Source organism: Phaenicophaeus curvirostris, chromosome 2 (genome assembly GCF_032191515.1).
Source record: "Phaenicophaeus curvirostris isolate KB17595 chromosome 2, BPBGC_Pcur_1.0, whole genome shotgun sequence".
NCBI classification, from domain to species: domain Eukaryota; kingdom Metazoa; phylum Chordata; class Aves; order Cuculiformes; family Cuculidae; genus Phaenicophaeus; species Phaenicophaeus curvirostris.
In genome coordinates this window covers 39,356,033-39,378,015 of record NC_091393.1, presented here as the reverse complement: position 1 = coordinate 39,378,015, position 21,983 = coordinate 39,356,033, and the positions used below count along the sequence as shown (strand labels likewise).

The window sequence follows — 21,983 nt, the reverse complement described above, 5'->3', positions numbered from 1 at the left end:
AAAATTAGTTCAAAGTCAGAAGCCTAACACAGGACTTTTGTCGAGTTTGCCATAAGTACAAACAGAACTCCTGATTGCAAATAGGACCTTGATCTCATACTCTTCTTTTTTTCAAATGATAGTAAGTCCCAGTATAGTAATAAAAGCCACATAAATCTCAAAGGACACTCTATGCCACAGCCCAAGAGTATCAGCTCACACTATCAGTTGCGGATTTCATGATCATGCAGGGCAGAAAGTAAAATAGAGTTCACGGCAATAAATGCTATTATGTCAAAGAACAGAACCTGAAAAGCCTCTCCCTCCTACTCCAAGACAAGTTGCAAAGCTTAATAAAAATAAATAAATAATGATTTTCAAAGTAATATTTCAGGCGCTGTCAGGTTCTCCAACGTGAGAGTGAGCAGTCACATCACAGCTCTTTCTCTCAGGATCTAGAGTATCAGCATCTTGGATCCAGGCAGAGCCTACTGTCTGGTGCTACAAGCTTTCAACTTATTTCAGCCACCAAATTGTTTAAAAACTAGAGATAGCCTGATGGTTAGAAGTCTCCTAGGAGAAAGGCTGAAGTTGATTCTCCCCTAAGGAAATACACTTTTAAATTCCTCATTTTTGGCCAAGAAGGGAAGACAAAAAAATATCAAAAACCCAAGTCATGTATCACTCTTAGGTTTTGTTTGCTTAAAGTAGATCATAATGCAATCATAATTTGGATGCAAAATCCTGGGCGCTGCAGCATGCCCAAGATTGTACTCCTACAGCACCCTGATGTGGTGGGCACCATCCTCTGAATTTTAATAAAGCTCAGGCACAAACTATTCAAAAGGTTCAGCATGATCAAAACTAAATTAGCGCTGGTCATAGTGCAGTGTTGCAACTCATAATAACCTCCCTACACACACTTTACAGAGTACCCTTTGGACTTAGAGAGTTAAAAGCAAGATACAAGCAAGGTTCTCAGCACCGTGATTTTAAATTACTAAAATTCCATCCAAGTTTATTGATGGAATTTTATTAGATCAGTATTAATTAGAACTCAATCTAATCCAAAGTGCATAAGTAAACTTCAAATACCTTACCTAAACTTCTTCCACCAAAACCCCCTTATCTCAGTCCATTTCAGCAAACTAAAACATGCAAACATAGCCAAGCTTACTCTCAGTCAAATTACCTTTTATTTCACAGATGTTAATTGCTGACAAAGCTAAGCAAATCTGAAGTTCAGAAGGAGTCACTGAAACCTGTTCCAAAGACTTGGAGGAGCAGACTTTAAGCAATTTTTTGTTACTTCAAGCCTTATTATTTAATCTGCTTTGAAATACAAGATGTAACACTGAAAATACATTTTCACATATTAACTTGTTTGACATTATTTTAACATTTTTAAGCTATACATCCTCTGTATGAAAACCAATAAATATGTTACTGTGAAAACAGACTAGAAAATCTCATTGATCTATAAATACAATTAATGAGAAGTCTTTTTTTCAAATGCATATGATTCATGTGAGTGATGCACATGGAAAATTTTCTCAGCTTACCACAGTTTGCTGACTACACAGCATTCTTGAATTCAGTCCAGATTTAAAGAGAGCTAGTCACTCATTTTTTTAAAAGATGCTGTTATAAACATACACAGCTGGAAACGGAAAGCAGCTTTCAGAGTTAAGTGGGTTTTATGCATCAGAATTGAGACATAGCCGAAGTAAACTACGTTCAGTGCCGACAGCATTTTAAAGCATATTAACAACGACACAGAAAGCTGAATGTGGTCATTACTAAGCTTTCAATCCAACCGTATCTTCGGAAAAGTCAGATTTAATATGACATTAGCTCACAACTTCTTAATATATTTGGTAACTCTGCTGGAACAGATCCTGCTTTATTGCTTTGAAACGGAGAACACTATGATCAAAACCTAGACGCCTGTCCAGAGTTCTTAGTAGCCAAAATTAAAAAGATCGAACAGAGGACAGTAGTAACAAAGGCACATGGTTAATTTATAAAAGTATTTACAAGGTACTTAACTTTTTCTATCAACTAGAAACTCATTCATCTTGAATATGAAAAGAAGTGACTACTGAAACATTTTAAAGATCATCCTAAACAGATGTTCTCAAGAGATATGAACAGAATCTTACACACCATTAAATTATTTCTGGAATTAAATTTTTCATTCTGAATACAGAATTTCCAAATATTAAAGTTCATAAATTTATTATCCCTCTAAGCACTGTGATACGTAAGTGCAACCCTCTTCAAAGGTTGAAGCTGGCGAAGTTAAGGCAGTCCACTAACAGTACTTTAAAATTCAGCACAACGTTTAACCACTGAAACGCTCAGTGGTTCTCTATAGAGCTCTCTTTTGACATGTCTTTCACCCATACCATCATCCTTCTAGCTGATGCAGTCTCAAACACAGCAGATTTTGACATGACAGTTCTTGCAGTGTTTGGGGTTTTTTTGGAGGTGGGGGGGTAAAAAGTCTACAATCAAGCAACTCTGCAGGATGGTTACCATCCACGAGTTAATGTGTAGCTTTGGTGCATGTTGTGCTACCTTTACGGGCTGCCAACACAATGCTTCTAAAACAACACCCATTACATTCAAATCTATAAGCACTCTATAAATCCCGGTACTGTAATCTGCATTCCAGTGATGGCGTTTCAACAGTCTGTTGCTAAAAGCAAGCCAATTTTCCTGGGGTGTTATTTTTATTTTTCCATGGAAGTTCATTGATGCACAAGTTGAAAAAGAAAACCACAAATCAAAAACCTCTCCTCATAAATCAACCAAACCTTTTAAGAGGACTTCATCTCATTCTGAATTTTTTTCCTACAGATTTGGACTATAAATTTTGACACTATTATCTTCGACTACAGCAAAAGATTTTACTCTAGAAGTATGGAAATGGTTTCCACTAAACTTTTAAAAGGCTATGCCTTATTAAAAGGTGACCAGGGCTGCCTATCTAGAGATGATAGGTTGAGGCAGCAGGAATGACCATTACTTGAAGTTATAACATTCCACAGAAACAAACAAACAAAAAAATAAATAACTGCATAGTATGTGATCCCTTTTATTCACCAAAGCTGCCCACGTATATCCCAGGTGGAAGATAGGAGAACAGCTGCTCAGTCTTCAGATGCAGGTGTGTGTAGTGCTTGCTATAACATCTTTCTGCCTTGCTTGTTGTCACATCTCTTCAAAGGACAAATTACAGAAGTGGGAAGGAAAAGATAAGAGCAAATAGCATAGCCGTTTCAGATAGACCAATTTTCCTCAAATTTTTCATTTGAATTAAACTAAATTTATTTATGCTGAAAGTCATCAGAAGACCACTCTCCTGGATTTAAAATATTTCGGTTCTTTTCTTCGGAGGAAAAAAAAAGAAACCCAATAGAACACATTACTAAAACCACAGATGCTGTGGCTTTCCTCCCTGCCCCTCTCTCCTTACATATGTCCATACTGATGACAAAACCAGTCCAAAATAGTTTAATCGCTGTCTAAATTAACAGGGTTGTAGTCAGGGTCATCCTCTTCGTCCTCTAATTCTAAATCATCCATCTCTTGGAATAAAGATTCATCAACCTCCACGCTGTTTCCAGCTGCAAAGAACAGAAACAATTTATTTTCATGCAAGTAGGAAAACTGTACCTGAACAACAAAATATACAACACTTAGCCATATTCACTCTTCAATGTAGATAGCTGTTAATTTACTTGGCTTTTTATGTATCAAATAGATACGGAAAAAGAAATACCACATTTTATCTTTTTACAGCTAAAGTGAAGCTTCTTTTCCCTCATAACAAAACACAGTCAACGGAAATGCCGCACAGAACCTCAAAATCCATTGGAGGAACGACACTAACATTTACAATTCCCAGAAGCAAAGATCCTTTCTCCCAGGTACTTCAAAGGAGGAGTTCAGGCCCTGAGAGCTGGAATAGTTACAACTAGCACAGACACTGAAACACACAGGGTTTACGAAAAAACCCTCACGCATCATATGTATGTCTACAGACATACTTTTTGCAGATTTAAATTTCAAAAGCAAGATGAAGTTTGCATGCTTTCATATCTTCTTCTGAAAGAGATGCTACTGACCTAATGAAAAAGCTTGAGGACTGCTGCTATTTTATTTGTCTGTATCAACAGTGACATCTTCTGGCCACTGAGTAAGGCTCTATTCTGTCACTTGGTTTCAGAGACTTTAAAACCATTTCCATCTAAAAGACAATGCCATCATCCTGTTTAAGCTGTGAAGACTAGTAATATTTATTACATGCTACTGTAATATTAAAATGCATTTAGTAAATTGTTGAATTTATAATAGAATGCAAACAGCAATAAGAATAGGAGTTTTTACTAATGGATAGTAACAGGATTAAAAGTTAAAACACTAATCCCAAATACAAAAGAAATGTTCCATCAACAACCCACCTTCACTTTAAGCATCTTCATAGAATCATAGAATTTTGAAAATTTTGAAATGTTGAAATTTCATTTCATAGAATTTTGGAGGAAGACAAGATTAAACTGACCTCTAACTAAATGAAACTCAACTCCTCCATGACAGCCATTTCAAGTTTATACTTGAACATCTCTGATGTTCATAAACAACTTTTTAAAATTGTTATTTGCAGAGAAAATTTTGGACTCTCTTCTACAAGTCTGTTTTGCAATACCAGTAGATAACGCAGCTACACTAAAGAATTGTTTAAGCGCAGAAAACAGTCTAAGCTAGGATACTAAAAGGCAGTACAGAAAATAAACAGATGTATAACTGAGAGTAGATTTATTTGAATTATCTCAAATAGATTTTCCAAGTTTAATACTTCTGTCACGGGCTTACAAAATTTTCAGCTGGCACCAGGCCAGATATTTTCAGCAAGATAATAGGCAAATCTACACAAAACCACGAAGAAGTGGGTTGCATGGAGACAAACTGCATTTCATTTCACTTGCAAGACCGTTACTGTTGGTGTTGAGGTTCAGAGAGAAGGAGACAGAACTTCAAGATCTGTTCTTGAAATAGAGGGTAAAAAGGCTGGCCATTAGAAAAAAAAGAAAAAGCAGGGTTTGGTTGTGTGGGCATTTTTTGGTTTATGTTTTGCTTTGCTTGTTTTTGGTTTTGCTTCCAGTGCAAAATGTTGATAGAAGCAACAGAAGTAAGATCAACTCAAGCTCAAAGCTGCAAAGAAACACATTTTAGCATCTCAAAAATGTTTTGTTTGGAGGTTTTTTTTTGAAAGAGGTTAAAATCACTTGTGTTCAATCTGCAAAACAGAACTTCTTAGAAAGTTCTCCTGATGCAGAAGTGATACTGAGGTAAGATGTTAAGTCAGAAAATAATACAAATTTTGCTTTGGAATTTTGACCTATTTTAAGCCACTATCTTTCAGATGTGGAAACAAACAGAAATTTACCTTCCTCCAAAAACTGGATGTCGGAGGTGTCAAGGTTGTGATCCATTTCAAACAGTTGTTTACCTAGAAATAAAAAAAATAACATAAGCAAGTAGAATTCTGAAATAACTATCCACCTAAGGCAACAATAGTTAGCATATGTATTTTGGGCTTTTCAAATTAACCAATCCAAGCAGTCCTCTTCTTGGTGGTTTTTTTTTTTAAACTACTCTTTTCTAGAAGTTGCTCAATCTGATTTTTTTTGACTATACATCCAGGCTTCCTCCCTCTTACATGTGAAATGGGTCACTGTTTCTTTACTTTAACATTACTATAGCTTTAACAATGGAGGGGGGGAAAATTTTACACCACACTGCCCCACTGGCTTCGCTCAGTCCTTATTGCTTTAGTCCTCATCTTGCATTCCACAAGAAATTCTCTATGGGAACCAAAAAAGGAAATTGACAGCATCCTCCATCCTTTTCCATTTGCCCACTGCATACCAAGTTTACTTTCGGACAGACAAAACCAAGGCCTGCAAAACACAGGGCTCAAAACCACCATTAGAGCAGAGGCTAGTGTTCTCACTAGTCACCACAAGCTTGTCATATGGAGTAGCTAGCTTCTATCTTGCTTCGGTCCAGCAACAGCATCCCAAATTCCTACATGTGCTTGAATAATCTGAAGTCACCGCATGATCCAGTGCAATAAAGGCCAAATCAATAAACTGTCAGATGTAGAGTCTTTCTGTTGCTTAATAAACCCCAGCTATCCTTCCAGAAAAACACTTGTCGGCAGCAGCTCCACATGGCATACTGTCTGCCACAAAACTGGAGAAGCTTAAGCACGAAGTGTGGGAATCTTGATGACTTCAGCAGACACCTTGAATCTACTAGCTTTGTATTCAGCCCAACATCAGCACTCAAAGACTGTATGACATAAAGGACAATAATCCAATAATACACTAAGAGTCTATTTACTACAATCATCTTTCAGTATAAAAATTACTTGTCGTTATAGTCTGGTAAAAACTGCAAAAACTTTGAGATTGGTTTTAAATGGTGGTAAATGGTGTGAAATCCAGCTGGAAGCCAGTGACAAGTGGGGTTCCCCACGGCTCAGTGCTGGGTCCAGCCCTGTTCAATGTCTTCATCAATGACCTGGATGAAGGCATCGAGTGCACCCTTAGCAAGTTTGCGGGCAACACTAAGCCGGGTGGAAGTGTCGATCTGCTGGAGGGTAGGGAGGCTCTGCAAAGGGATCTGAACAGGCTGGACCGCTGGGCAGAGTCCAATGGCATGAGGTTTAACAAGGCCAAATGCCGGGTCCTGCACTTGGGGCACAACAACCCTGTGCAGTGCTACAGACTGGGAGAAGTCTGTCTAGAAAGCTGCCTGGAGGAGAGGGACCTGGGCGTGTTGGTTGACAGCCGACTGAATATGAGCCAGCAGTGTGCCCAGGTGGCCAAGAAGGCCAATGGCATCTTGGCTTGTATCAGAAACGGTGTGACCAGCAGGTCCAGGGAGGTTATCCTCCCTCTGTACTCAGCACTGGTGAGACCGCTCCTCGAATCCTGTGTTCAGTTCTGGGCCCCTCACCACAAGAAGGATGTTGAGGCTCTGGAGCGAGTCCAGAGAAGAGCAACAAAGCTGGTGAAGGGGCTGGAGAACAGGCCTTATGAGGAACGGCTGAGAGAGCTGGGGTTGTTTAGCCTGGAGAAGAGGAGGCTGAGGGGAGACCTCATTGCTCTCTACAACTACCTGAAAGGAGGTTGTAGAGAGGAGGGTGCTGGCCTCTTCTCCCAAGTGACAGGGGACAGGACAAGAGGGAATGGCCTCAAGCTCCACCAGGGGAGGTTTAGGCTAGACGTTAGGAAAAAATTCTTTACAGAAAGGGTCATTGGGCACTGGAACAGGCTGCCCAGGGAGGTGGTTGAGTCACCTTCCCTGGAGGAGTTTAAGGCACGGGTGGATGAGGTGCTGAGGGATATGGTTTAGTGTTTGATGGGAACGGTTGGACTCGATGATCCGGTGGGTCTCTTCCAACCTGGTTATTCTGTGATTCTGTGATTAAATCATACCGCTTAATTTGGTTTTGCCCGCTTGTTCTTCTTCTTTCATTTTCTTCCTCTTTATTTCCAGGAGTTCGGCATCAAACTTTGCTTTCCAGTTTAGGAAATTCTCAATTGTAACAGGAGTGCCATGAAAACGTTGCTGAAAGAACAGAAAACAAGGCTGCTAACACAACTTGCAAAGCTATGAGTGAGGATGAGCGTTCTCGTAATTATTTAAATTACAACATCCCAGAAGCACCATCTGCTGTGAAGTATTCTAAGAAATTAATCCTAACCCTGAGAATATACAAAGAATTTATTCTCAATGGGTTTTTTTGTGCCATGGGACTCCACCTTCAGAAAGCTGTGCCCAGGTGGAAATTCTTATGGAAAAAACCCACATGCTACTTTTGGACCTACAGTGCAACACTTAGCAAGACATCACTGATACAGGTTACCCATACAGTGCTTCTTTTCAACTCTTAAGTGCAATCTACACTGCGATATTTTCCATTAAAATATATTAGCCTTTCTATCTTCTTGAGATAGAAAAAAGACTTCTTTTTTTCTAGCTATTTTTCTGCCACTTTCAGAAATACTGAACTGTCCAAGTCTCACCATCCTCTAGCTACTTCTGAGGAAGAAAGTGAAGATTCAGTACTTGGACTTATTACAGTACATTCCTCAAATGGAAAAACGGTTCCACAGTGGGTGGCAGAAAGGACACGTGCAGGGAAGACAAACCACATCTTGAAGACTGTTTTCACTGCTTCCACCCTACCCACTCTGTCTACCAAGGGACTTCTTCAGACCATGCAGTCTGGGTGCAGCATGACATATTCTAGCCCCTTTTGCTCTCCATCCCTTCTTGCCTCTTCAAACAAGAAACTGGCTACAGTAACTTTGATTTAATATAGGGAAAATCCCTGCCTTACAAGGTAGTGCTAGAAGGGACTGTGAACACGTAATACATTGCTGAAAAGACTGCTTTAGAAAATGGAAAAAAAATCACTTAAGTGCACTAAATATTCTCGTCCTTAAGTTTTAATTAAGTTTGACATAGATGTTCCTCTCCCAATGCAACTGAGACTTTGTCCTGCATCAAACCCACACATTTAAAAAAGCAAGAAATCCTTAGTTGAAAACATTATTTTACATACTTTCTCTTCTTCTTCTGCTTCTCTCTCTTTCTGCTTCTTTTCCTCTTCCCTCCGTGTTTTTATTTGATCCACTATTTCATTTAATTTCTCCTGTACTCCTGAGACTAGAGTGAAGATCATTACCATTCCTAAATTTTCTTCTGCCTACAACACAAAGAAGGGAAGGAAGGAGAATCTCAAACCTTCAGCAGTTGAATGCATAGTCATTGAGGGGTGGGCTGGGGGCATGAACTCATATATTTTTATATATTTTATTATTTTCTAATTATTATCACTATCATTTCATTAAAGCCGTAGTTGTAGTTACCAACCCCGTAAGACATTTCCCTCTCATTTCCCTCTCCCTTTTCATCGAGGGGTAGGGGGGGAAATAGGATTTTGGCAGCTCAAGTGCACAGTTTTTAGCTGCCGAAATTTACCTGTGTGGGGCTAAACTATGACAGAAGGTTATATGAAGTAAACTGAAAACAACGAATGCCTGCAGAACATGTTATGGCAATTTTAAGACAGAAGGTACTTGCCAAGAACTCCTAAATACAAAGAAGTGTTTCCTTCTCATTCCTTTACAATGCATTCTCATTGATCCATGAGGCTGAAGAGATATTCCCCCTCTAAATAGCTGCGTTACTAAGAAGAATCATGTAGCAATGCAGCATTTTTTAATCTTTCCAAATAAAATTAAAGTGGCTCATTTCCACAAATACTATATATACAAATTCATCTTCAACTAGAACTGCAGGAGGAGGGAAGTCCTAGAGCACTTCCATCTCATTATGGTATCTGTGCATACTAAAATAGTCCTATATTTTACCTCAATAATATAAGTTACAAAACTCAAACCTCAAAGTAAGTCTCTATAGTATAGAATACGTTTCAAACCAGTACCACTTAACTCAGAAAACAACTGACTTGAGAGAAAAATTCTGGTTCAAGTATGACGTGATATCAAGCTGAATTGAGAGATCCCATTTACCTTACCTGTTGTTCTAGTAGTTTTATTATGTTCATGATATCATTATCATCAAGATTCTCCTGTGAGATGATTTCATAAAGTGGAGTTTCATCAGGATACCTTTCTCTATAGGTAAATTTAAGGGTTGTTTGGACAGCTACAAGAGAAAAAACCCACATTCTTTCAGTGATAACTTTATACAACTGATTGTATATTTTGCTATTGCAGCAGTGGCCTAAAGATTTTAAAACACAAAATATTTTTGTCTTAAACGAATAGTCATCTTACACAGTCATTAGAACTATATGAACAGATTTAAATATAATACAAGATTTTTTAGAAATTAAGACAATGATATTTACCCTTACATAAACTATTATAGCCTATTAATGTCTGAAAGGTCTTTAGAAAGACCAGAAAACCTCTAGTATTCATCGTACCACAGAAGCAGTAAACTCTTTTCCGTTCTGTCCCACTTGAAGCTGGATAAAAGGAGGAAGAATCCTAACAAGAGATCTGGAGCATGTTAATGCTTTAAGTTCTGTGTGCCTGGCTGGAGCATTAAGCTCTACGCTGGATATCAAGGCTCACAAATGACAAGGACACAATGACTGGTAGAACTTAATAAGCAAAGAGGAGAATCGCCTAAGGATAATGCACTCAACCTGAAGCCACTCAGAGCTAGGGCAACAGGGAAACAAGGCAAAACAGAATCAAGTTCCTTTCAAGCATACTGACAGAATACTGGGGAGAAACCTTCCTTCAGTTCCAGACTCACAGTTCTGGCAGCCCAGCAGTCTTTTCAACACAGACACCTCCTCTGAGCAGGACCTGCTCCTTTAAAACTGAAGGATACAGCAGCAGTTTTGTCCTTTTAATGCAGTAACCCAGAACAGCAACTCTCAAACTTACTTGGAGTAAGGCTTGCTTACCTCAAGCCCAAGTGAGCAATAATACCCAACAAATACAAAGGGACAGCTCTTACACAGCTCTTTCCTCTCAAACTGTTCCTTAAGGGCTACATGTTCACAATACACAGACTCAACTCTCCCGTGTGACGGGCATAGAAAAAGTCACCTTACAACATGGCTGTAAGCTGTGACAGGGATGATGACAATCCATTCTTTTTGAAGCTACGCTGCAAAGCATTTGCAATTCAGCAGGTCAGAAAGTAGCCCTAGTGGACAGTGCAACGTTTCTGTAAACTAAACACAGATCACCAGACTCCTAAAACTACAATTTCTGAAAAATGTTTGCTGGATCCTAAGAGGACTTCAGTGGAGGTACACAGGCTTGTTGGCAACAGAATTAGGCTTACACAGAAACTCCTCTTATACACATTTAAGACATGATTAACTTACTTTCATCATTTTCTCCTGCTTCAGATGTCACAGTGATTGTGAAAGTCGTTGGCTTTTCTGACAATACTGCTCAAAGAAAAAAAAAAAAAGAAAGAATAGAGTGAAATTCCTTAAAACAGACAACTACTTCTTCACATCATTAAAACTGAACTTCTCAAGGACTAACAAAGCAAGGATGTTCTTGATACAGTGTTAAGAGCCTAATAATAAAAACTTCAATTAACAGCTATTTTCTATATGATGTGATGTTCAGAGTGCTCTTTGAATGACAGCGTAAAACATGAACAATACTTAAAAATTCTCTCTTTTTGGAATTTTCTCCTTTGACGTCGCACTTTTCCAAAAATGTGCAAACCTACCTCCCATCAAATGACATATGCTAGAGCACTGAATCTGTGCAGAAAGCTCCCAAAGCTAATTTGCTTTATTGTGCTAGATATTTGTGATGAGACTCCAGTCCACTTTCAGCCCTGGACTATTTTTACAGTGTCTGCACCTATTTCTATATTTAGGGCAGCTTAATGTAACAAATGATTCTTAAAACAAAAAAAGGAATACACAGTGCTTTCCTTCAAAACTGTACTACTCATGTAGTGGACTAGAATGAAATTGCGTGAACAAGTCAGCTAGCAGACAACAAATGGATCTATAGAGACACACAAAACACAAGCTCTGTGTCCTAAAGTTTCACTGACTAGAAACCTCATTGCACAATAGTGGGTCGCAGATATCATCCTCAAATAAGAACTGTTCTACATCCCTTTTATAACCTATGCCAAATCTTGTGTATATGTTCTAATAGTATTAATTGAGTTTTGCCTAATTGCTAATGTACTACTATGATCTTCCTTACTCCTTCTTCTTTTAGGCATAGGTGGATGACATGAATGACAAATGAAGTCAGAATAACCATTAGAAGAGAGGTTATATGAAAGTGTATTACAATAAATGATTCAGCACCCTCAGCTACCAAAGATCAATTCACACACCAGTGTTATAACTGAAGAACCTATAAGGTTTTCAGATTAAAGCAACAGTCAAATGTAGCGGGCAAATGCCTGCGTGAGGCAGTTACTGACATGTCACATATGCTGAAACCTTGGGCAAAGTGGTAGGAAAATGAAAATGCACAATTATTTCACTGTAATTTCACTGGATACTAAGCACCGTAAATTGTGGATTAGATAGTGTTGCAGACACTCTTAATTACCTGATGGCAACCAGGAAATCCTGAAAACATGAAGAGACAATCTATCATAGAACCATTTGGTCGGAAAAGATTTTTGAGATTATCGAGTCCAACCATACCTGTCCACTACTAAACCATATCCCTGAGCACCTCATCTACCTGCCTTTTAAACACCTCCAGGGATGGGGACTCAAGTATATCCCTGGGCAGCCTCTTCCAGTGTCTGAGAACTCTTGCAGTGAGGAAAGTTTTCCTGATGTCCAATCTGAGCCTCCCCTGGTGCAATGTGAGGCCATTTCCCCTCGTTCCAGGTCACTTTGGAGAGGAGCCCAGCACCCACCAGCGTATCACGGGAAACTTTGCACCTGGGAATTAAAGCTTCCCTGTGTTCCACCACGGGCCTGCACATTGGATGAGGCAGACACAAGGGGAAGCCACACATTTAAGCATCCCAAACATCCCCACAGCTGTGAGGCACAGTTCCACAGAGAGAAATGGGCCAGAATTCCCACATTCCCACCCAGAGAATCGTTCAGCCTGGAGAAGAGAAAGCTCATAGGAGCTCTTATAGCAAGTTTCTAGTACCTGAAGGGGCTACAGGAAAGCTGGGGAGGGACTGTTCATAAAGACTTGTTGTGACAGGACTGGGGGCAATGGGTATAAACTGGACAGGGGCAGATTTCGAATAGAAATAATTTCTTCCCGATGAGGGCGGTGAGGCATTGCCACAGGTTGCCCAGGGAAGCTGTGGCTGCCCCATCCCTGGAGGTGTTCAAGGCCAGGTTGGATGGGGCCTTGGGCAGCCTGGCCTGGTGGGAGGTGTCCCTGCCCACGGCAGGTGGGGTGGAACGGGATGATTTTTAAGGTCCCTTCCAACCCATGATTCCATGACTCTGACAGGTCTCTCTCAGTCGCACCCTTCGCCAGCGCCCATGCCCGCCGCACGCACCAACACGGGCCCGGCGAAAGGCGCCGGAGAAAAAAAAACCAAAACCCCCCAAAAAACAACCAACCAAAAAAACCAAAACCCAAAAATACACACACAAAAAAAATCCCCAAACCCCAAAAGACGAAAAGCTCACGCCGCGGGTCTCGCAGCGAGGAGAAGGGGCGGGCGGGAGCCGGGGGGCCCTCCCGCAGGTCCCGGCTCACCCGTGAAGGAGTCCGGGTAGATGGACTGCAGGGCCTCCAGCTCGTTGCGCTGCTCCTCGCCGTAATCGGTCATCGCCGCCCCCGGCCATGGGCCGCGCGCCGCCCCGCGTGCCCCTGCGCGCGCCGCTCCGGCATCGGCTGGGCGGGCCTGGCGCCGCGCGCACCGCGCGCTCCCCTCCCTCCCTATCCGGTTCCTCCCCCCGCCCCGCTCGGCGGTGGATGGCTTTGGGCTGAAGGGGCGCGCGGGGCGGGCTGTGTGGGAGGGGTGCGGGGCGCTGGCACCGGTTGGAGACCGCAGTGCTGGAGGTGTTTAAGGCACGGGTAGATGAAGTGCTTCGGGATGTGATTTAGTAGTGGGCAGGTACGGTTGGGCTTGATTATCATGCAGTAGTTTGGGTTGAAAGGGACCTTAAAGCCCATCCAGTTCCAGCCCCCGTACCGTGGGCACGGACATCCCACTAGGTCAGACTGGCCAAGGCCCATCCGACCTGGCCTTGAACACCCCCAGGGATGGGGCAGCCTCAGCTTCCCTGGGCAACCTGTGCCAGTGCCTCACCACCCTTATCGTGAAGAAATGCCTCCTTATGCCTAGACTAAATCTTCCCCTCTCCAGTTTATACCCATTGCCCCTAGTACTGTTCCTACAAGGCTTTGTAGGCAGTCCCTCCCCAGCTTTCTTGTAGCCCCTTCAGGTACTACAAGGTCGCTATAAGGTCTCCTCAGAGTCTTCACCTCTCCAGGCAGAACAACTTCAACTCTCTCAGCCTGTCTTTGTATAGAAGGTGCTCCTGCCCTCTGATCATCTTTGTAGCCCCACTCTGAACCCATTCCAACAGTTCCATATCCTTACCTTGAGGATTCCAGAACTGGACACAGTACTCCAGATGAGGTCTCACAAGAGAGGAATAGAGGGACAGAATCGCCTCCCTCAACCCCCTGGCCACACTTCTTTTGGTGCAGCCCACGATACAGACGGTCTTCTGGGCTGTGAGTGCACACTGCTGGCTCATGTCGAGCTGCTCATCGACCAGCAACCCAAGTCGTTCTCTGCAGGGCAGCTCTCAATCATGTCATCCCCCATCGTGTACTGAAAACAGGGATTGCTCCGACTCAGGTGTAGGACCTTGCACTTGGCCTGTTGAACCTCATGATGGTCTCACAGGCCCACTTCTTCAGCCTGTCCAGGTCCCTACGGATAACATCCCATCCTTCTGGTGCGGCAACTGCACCACTCAGCTTAGTGTTATCTGCAAACTTGCTGAAGGTGAAGGTGCACTCAATCTCACTGTCTATATCACTGATGATATTAAACAGCACCGGTGCCAATACGGAACACCTGAGGCTTCTCACAGATCTCTGTCTGGACTTCGAACCATTGACCACTACACTCTGAATACAACCATCCACTCATCAAATCCACATCTTTCCAGTTTAGGGAGAAGGATGAAATAATGAGCCATACTGATTGTTTTCTCAAAGGATGATCCAACACAGCGCCTTCTAGTCAGTTAATTGTGGCATTTGCTGCTTGGCTTGCTGCATCAGGCCTGCCCTGGCTCCACCCCTTCATCCCTCTTTTCTTCCAGCTGGGAAATGCAGTGTTTTGAGTAGGTAAAGCATTTGGCCTCCGACTCAGACTCTTGAGGGTCTGTGGACTCCCAACTAGAGGCAGGCTTCAGAGTTATTGTAAAAAGTACATTGCTGCTAGGCTGGTATTCACTGTTTATCATTCTTTCACTGAAAATTTATAGGGATGAGCAGACTGGAGGGGATTCAAAACTGTTGCTCTAGGAATAGCATCATGGTACTGTGGAGGCAGCAGAATGCCCTTTCAGGCTGGAAGGGGAAGTCATTTGATGCAGCTGGAAAAATCAATTGGTACAGCCTAGAGTTTAAACATCTGCAAACTTCCCAGGAGATGTTCACAGTGATTTCAGAAGCCCCATCTCTTGGGCAGCATTATTGTGCAACTGAGGAACAGGAGTCAGGAAGGCTAGCAGTACTGGGTCCCCTCATATATGGGAGATGCTTGCAATGGTGAATTTAAGACTGGTGAGGGTTAAACAACAGCAGACTCTGAAACTTGGTACACAGACTAGTTTATACAGACTAGTTTTAAGGTGCATCAGTTTCCTGGGCTTCTGGCCAGCACTTTTGCCCGGGTGCATTTTGCAAGCTTAGTTTCCAGAAAACTTATCCATGGACATAACAGCAATAATTTTCACTTGAAGCGAGCAAACTGCAATTCTAAATTGATTTGGGGTAAGGTGTCTCACATTTTAGAAGGCACAGTTCAACTGTTCAGAACCAACTCACTGATTTTTCTGTAATCATGAACTCTTTTGAAAGCTGCACCTTCACTACCAATCAATCCCTTATGTGTTTCAGGGAGCAGAGGAGCAAAGGGAGAAGGCATTTCTTCTAGGGGTCGCTGAGACAAACCTAGATAATCTGCTTTTGATCTGTACAGAGTGGATCAGACTCCTAATATCCAATCAAAGTTGAGCTATTAATTTTTAAAGATTTTTAATGGGCAAGAAGAACAAGCATTTGGGAATAAACTTTCTCCCCCAGTACATTAATTCAGTACTCATTCTTTTTTGCACAAGTATTAGAAAGCAGAGAGCTGCAGATTGAAACAGCCACCCCAATTTTCACATAGACATTCACATCCCACTGGAGTCAGATGTCATCAGGAGAGGTGTCTGTAAGCATCTGCTGAAGGACTACATTAACAGGATGTACTTGCTCATGTACTTCATATACCAGTGTAATAAGGTGTCAGAAAGTTCCAGAGCAGCTTAGATCTGAGGTGGAGCTATTCCTGATTTTCTGCAAGGTGTTGGTGGGGGCTCGAACCCTCAGAGCTGTGTTCCGATCACAGGATTTACATCAATCTTCAGGTATTTTTCATCTGCAGACTCCTTGAGCGCCCAGTCATGGAGGAGGCTGTAGTCATAGTGTTCCTCATCCACTTGTTTTAGAAAGGCCAATCCAGAAATGGCTTGCCACTCTCTGAGAGATGGGATACGGATTTCCTTTACATTTTCACTCCCTGGGACAAAGCCAAAGAACTTTCTTACATGCTGCATGGCATAGAGCCTGGAGTGCTGTTCTGTTGCTTCATCAAAGAGCTCCTGCTCGTTGTGGACATAGCTGCTCCAATATCTGAAATGCAGAAAGCTCAGTGGGGAAAAACAACTTGCTAGGCAGTAAGACAGGAAGACAGTGATGACTACTACAGCGATGAGAAACCAGCCAGCCACCTAACAAAGAAAAAAAAAAAAACACCAAAACCCATTAACAGCTGAAAATAGTCATTGTGGAAACTTCTGAGCATTAGAAAATCCATAAGGTTATCTTTACTTGCTTTCCCTGAATGAGAAGGTTAACAAGGTGTAAGACTAGTAAGGGTCTGTTGCCATCAAACCCAGTCCTACTGGAGATAGTCACAGAGTAAGGTTGTTTCAGCCAAGTTTAAGAAAGTTCAGTTGCACTATTTAAGGATTTTGCCTCCACAGCTACTACCGTGAGTCTGTAGCAGAAAAGCCACCTACTTCCTAGCCCATGTTAGTTTATAGCCTGTTTAAAACTAGTTTTCTTTGAAGCAACAATTTACCACCCATTATCTTGTTGTGTAGGCTTTTAGAACTAAGTGTGATCTAAAACCAGGATTTTAATTTGGTTTACATGGAGCTCTCAGCCTGAGTGCCTTAGTCACATATTTCTTATGTTTGACTGAAGAAGCTTCATGCCCTTCCTGACTCTTGGAACTTCCATTTATTATACTTGATGATATTTTTCAAGACACTATGCAAGGAAGAACATATCCTCCAGCAGCAGATTACAATTGGCCAACCAGACAAAAATTCATATACCTAAATTTCAATTCCAGTTACAGGAGCAAAGCAGGCTTCAAAACACAGATCCTGTCTGTGTCACACATTGTCTGCCAGGTTAACTCTAGTTCATCATTAGATCCACTGGCAACAGAAGCCATGAGTTACTCACTTGTGACTGGTATCGAAGTAGAAGAATCACTTCATCTCTTGCCCGGGTCAGCTCTGGAGGAACTAACTGACTGCATGGAAATGCAGCCAATATCCTTCTATGTTCACTAGCACTAACATTAAGATTAGGTTCATAATAATTCACAGAGATGTACTCACTCATAGCACAGACATAATATGAACCATTTATCAGGGTGACTGCAAGCCATGTTACTGGAGCAACTAGGGCTCTCCCAGTGATGCTGCACAAGACAAAGCAGATCAGCTTGCATTGCAGTAATCGGTTCAGAGTAGTCTCTTCCCGAAGAGGAGAACTTTTGCCTGTAACCAGCCTCCAAGTCTGGTTATTCAGGGCATAGCCAACAATCAGAAGGATCAGTGCAGGAACTCCTAGGAAAGCCAGCCCGTAGATAAGGTTTTGCCCAACATGACAAGGGCAGCTGAACGTAAAAAATGAGAAAAGTTGCTGCCCACCAATTGTCAATATTGCAATTACAGCATTAGCAAGAACAACCTCTTTGCCTTTTAGAAAAGTTAACCACTTCGGAAAGAAAGCCATTTTAGATCTTAATCTTTACCAGATGCTTTAAGTCAGTACTAGCTTTTAGTTACACTCAGATAAAGATAGTGGCAGTAGAACAGAACAAGCTCCAACAGCTTAAAAAGAAAACACCAAGGAAAGCCCAAACACCTAAACAAACCCCCTACAAGTTTCTTTCCTCTAACTAGTTTCTGATTCTACTCCACAACAACTAAAAGCTTCTTTGCTGGCTTTAAATATACTTGCAGACACCCACTCATGTGTTTTAATTGATTCAATAATTGATCCAGCTGTTCTGTAACACTTAGCTTTTAGGCAATCCTGAGCTCTGCCAGCTTTTTGCTAATTGTCTGTAACAAACAATAAATTCCCCTTACCATTTGGATGACATGCAATGCTGTGAAACAAATGACTACCCTGTCAGGGTTAATTAGCAAGCTCTTTGCTAATCAATGGTAATTAGCAGAAGCATGATGTGGAATGGAAGGGGTGAGGAGGGAGAAAAAATGGAGAACTTTCAGCTGTTCTTCATTAAAAAACAACCAAACATACCCTTGTCAAATGGATTAATTATAAAAATACAAAGCATTTTAAATGCTTCAGCATTAAAATAAAGATTCCATAAGTTATACAAAGTTTGGAATCCCAATTCTGTTCATACTTAATGTCAGTTCCTGTTCTGAGGCAATTTGGTCTCCAAACACTGGAGTCTGAGATGTAGTTAGCTGCTAGACTGTGAGGATATCAGTGTTTCATCTATAGGTGGCAAGAAGTTAGCATGTACATATTTCTTTTCTTGACAGCGTTGAATGTTTCCTTTGGATGTTTTTTTTGGTAATGTGTAATCTGCTCTTCACTTCACACAGTGTCAAGACAGCTTGAGACATGCTTCTGATAATAGTTGGCATTTATATAGCATACTTGTGTCTACAATTTTTAAGATTTTCTGTAAGTGTCATCAGCTCCATTCTATGGACAGAGGTAGGTAGAAATTTTTCAGTTAAATGTTTCCAAGACCTGGTTACTGGATATTGGGATGTATCATCTGGGTTCTCGGCATCTCTCACTAATGAAGCCTTAAACAGAGGTTAATTTTTTAATGTTTCAGTCTTGATGATGTTCTCCATGTCATACTTTGTCTATGGTCGTGGTATCCAGGAGTTCTGTATGTTGCATTCTCTAAGCTGGTCTGAATATGAAAATACTTGTGTTTAACTTCTGAAAAGTCTAGCTGCCTGTAATAGGAACACTTTTACCAAGAACAGAACAAAAATTAGTCAGAAAGTCCATGAGGAAAATTGTCTTCCCGTTACAGATGGCATGTGTGAACTTGGTCACATGACTAATAGTGTCTGACTGCACAGCCTCTTCTCTCCCCTTACAGAGAGGGTTGCTAATAGTAACTTTAAGCTAAAAAAATAGTTTTAGCACCTATGGTATCTGCTTAGATGGCAGAGATGTTCTCACAGCTGTTATTCACATGGATGATGTTATACTCGCCTTGCCTGTTCACTAGGCAAGACTTTGTTCCTCCAGTGCACTCTTAGGGTGGATGACTTCTTGTCTCATCCCCAGACACAATCTGCGAATGAGATCCTTGCTGATAAATGGTTCTCAAAATTCTATGACATTATTAGACAAAAGCAATAGAGAAACGCGCTGAAACATCCAGCAGCATTTTACCACAGCTTTTCTGGAACCTGTTGTTAAGTTCTTGGTTCTAGGGCAGGTTAGTAGCACAACAAAATCCCAGTGGTATCTCAACACTGCCATTTTGAAGCTTCGTTTTGTTTCAGTATCACAGGATTTCAATATTTGGTTTTTTTTTGTACTAGTGACATTACATTTTGAAAAAAGTTACCTCCTTAAATTCAGCAGAGTAACCCCACTAGGGTATTACAGAATTATTCTGAACATTTTTTTTTGTGAAAGTTTTCCATTATACCACTTAATTTGAAAGTCTCTGATTGATTGCTGCTGAGCTTTCTTTGGGAACCCATGTCTTGCTTTGTTTATATGGGAGGCTTTCCCAAGCATCATTTGTTTACTCAAGAAACACATTAGATGTGAAGCTGAAGAGAGGTGCAACACTGAAATATTCATTGTCAGCCTGAGGCTTTTGAATGAGGCATTTTATACAATCAATAGAACAACTTTGCGCTGCTGCATTGTCATTTCTTTGGCATTTATGCTGTGCTGTAAATAATCCTCCTGGAAAGTCCTGTTATGGAACAAATTACAGAGTTGGATCCAATTCAGAGCTTGGGCAGCATGTCAAACCCTTAAGTACTTTCCTTCGCAGAGGAACCCAAAGTCCTTTGGTAGACATTTAGGCTCTTTGTCTGATGCCCAGGAAGAGTTAGAACTGAATGCAATCCAAAATACCACTACCTGATGTGACAGCCAGCTTGCCTCTGAGGCAAAGACATGCTTGTAAGCTGATGTCTGAGGCAAATCGGATACATGGGAAAACCTTATCCATAGTTTTACTTGTCATTTTGCATGGCTCTGTCAGCTGATCAAACAGCTGATCTTCTGTGCCTCCTGTAGCTGCATTTTGAGTTACATTTTATATGGATGTCAAGCCTGTTTCTGCATGTTGGGAAGCATGCTATGAGAGTACCTGCATGACAGATAGAGCATAGGGGAACACTGCCTATGTCCTGTGGTCTGTCTGATTGCAGGCTGGCTTCAGACTGCCAAGTCATTTTCATAGTCTCTTTGTCCTGGTTGAGGGAGACGTTCCTCTCCCCTTAACCAGGACAAGCACCACTGAGAAAATCATCAATAAGTTTTATGATAAGGGAAGATTAGAAACCTGTTAATGTTTTTTTAAGCTCATCTTTTGCTTCAGTATTCAGCTGTGTTTCCTAGGTAAGTTTTTATGAGATTTTAGGTGCTTGCAGCAAGTTCCAGAAGGTAGGCACTTGAATCTAAAAATAACCTCTTGAAAATTGTTCCTGGGATGCCTAACCTAACCAAGGAAGTTTTAGCAGGTCACTCTGAAAATGCTTCCCAGGCCAGGTGCTGCAGGCAAGATGGAAGCAACGGCACTGGTTTATTCTGAAGCATGGCCAAAGCAGCAGCCACACTGGGCTTTGAATAAAAGCACTCATTTATGGTGCAGGAAGCCTGTGTTCAAGTACATTTTTTAATGTAGCTTAAGCCCATCACCTACCTTCTTGCTATTTGAAAAAAATCAATTTTCTGTGAGTGAAATATTTAACATGATCTATTGAGCTGGAGATGGAGAGCAAACAAAAGTCTGATCCTGTACTGCACTAATTTGGACATCCATCTTTTCTGGCAAGTGTATTCTTGTTTTGGCTCAAAGAACTTTTTTAGGCAATTTCTTTAGGCATTTGACACCTAATTTATTATTGACCTTTGTATTGCACTCTGCTCTGGGATGCAGATGTTTGGGAGAATCCTTTCATACTGGACTGCTAAAGAGATCATGTGCTTGGCTCTACAGGTTTCAGCTTTCCCATAACGGCCAGACCACTAGAAGAGACAAGGTGCTGGTGCACACTTTTATGCATGCTTTCGAACTACAGGAGAACACACTTTTGTGTATTTTTTTTCAGTTTAATGGGAATGAAGAGAACTGGTGTAGTCTAGTACTCAAACATTGTGCCAGACCAACCTTCTTGGGGCTGAAGGCTAAAATCCTCTCCTGACAAATACGACAGAAGGGGAGGTGGAGGGTGGTGCGAACTTCTTCTCTACTCAGACTGCCTTGAATTATTTCTGAGAAGTCTATGTTAAGGTTTAAAACAGGTGCCAGATACATGCAAACGTCTACTTGTTTCACAGGGCTGCAAATCAGACAACAGTTAAAATTAGGTTTTGGTTTGTTCCTGGACATGTGGATGCAGTCCATCATTGACTTCTTACCCTCACTGGAGCCGTCGAATCCCCGGTTTATTTGGACGCACCATTTCAGCTTTGTTTTCTCAGTCATGTGCTGACCTTTCAAAAATATGTACATTCTACCTAATACGTCATACTGTGTGTGTGTATTTACGTGTATACATGTGCGCATTTATGTGTTTTCCAAACAGTGCTGATATGTTCTTCCTATGCATTGCACTGTTTGGTCCACAGTGTTTCTTCGTGACTATAATGTTAAAAATGCAGGCTGAAGTAATT

At 41.4% G+C, this 21,983-nt stretch overlaps 2 protein-coding genes across 2 annotated transcripts; both read right to left on the bottom strand.

The window, feature by feature from the left end:
• Nucleotides 1–3,063: 3,063 nt before the first annotated feature.
• On the bottom strand, nt 3,064–13,435 carry LOC138717853 (RWD domain-containing protein 1). Its single transcript, XM_069851750.1, has 7 exons — nt 13,281–13,435; nt 10,940–11,005; nt 9,605–9,735; nt 8,627–8,770; nt 7,494–7,626; nt 5,435–5,497; nt 3,064–3,611 (listed from the first exon to the last, which is right to left on the bottom strand). Exons 1-7 carry the CDS (start codon nt 13,351–13,353, stop codon nt 3,499–3,501), a joined length of 723 nt encoding a protein of 240 aa, XP_069707851.1. The 5' UTR covers nt 13,354–13,435; the 3' UTR covers nt 3,064–3,498.
• Nucleotides 13,436–16,052: 2,617 nt separating this feature from the next.
• Nucleotides 16,053–17,849, bottom strand: CALHM4 (calcium homeostasis modulator family member 4). The gene is made up of 2 exons (XM_069850964.1): nt 17,292–17,849; nt 16,053–16,546 (listed from the first exon to the last, which is right to left on the bottom strand). Exons 1-2 carry the CDS (start codon nt 17,847–17,849, stop codon nt 16,142–16,144), a joined length of 963 nt encoding a protein of 320 aa, XP_069707065.1. The 3' UTR covers nt 16,053–16,141.
• Between the last annotated feature and the right edge of the window lie 4,134 nt (nt 17,850–21,983).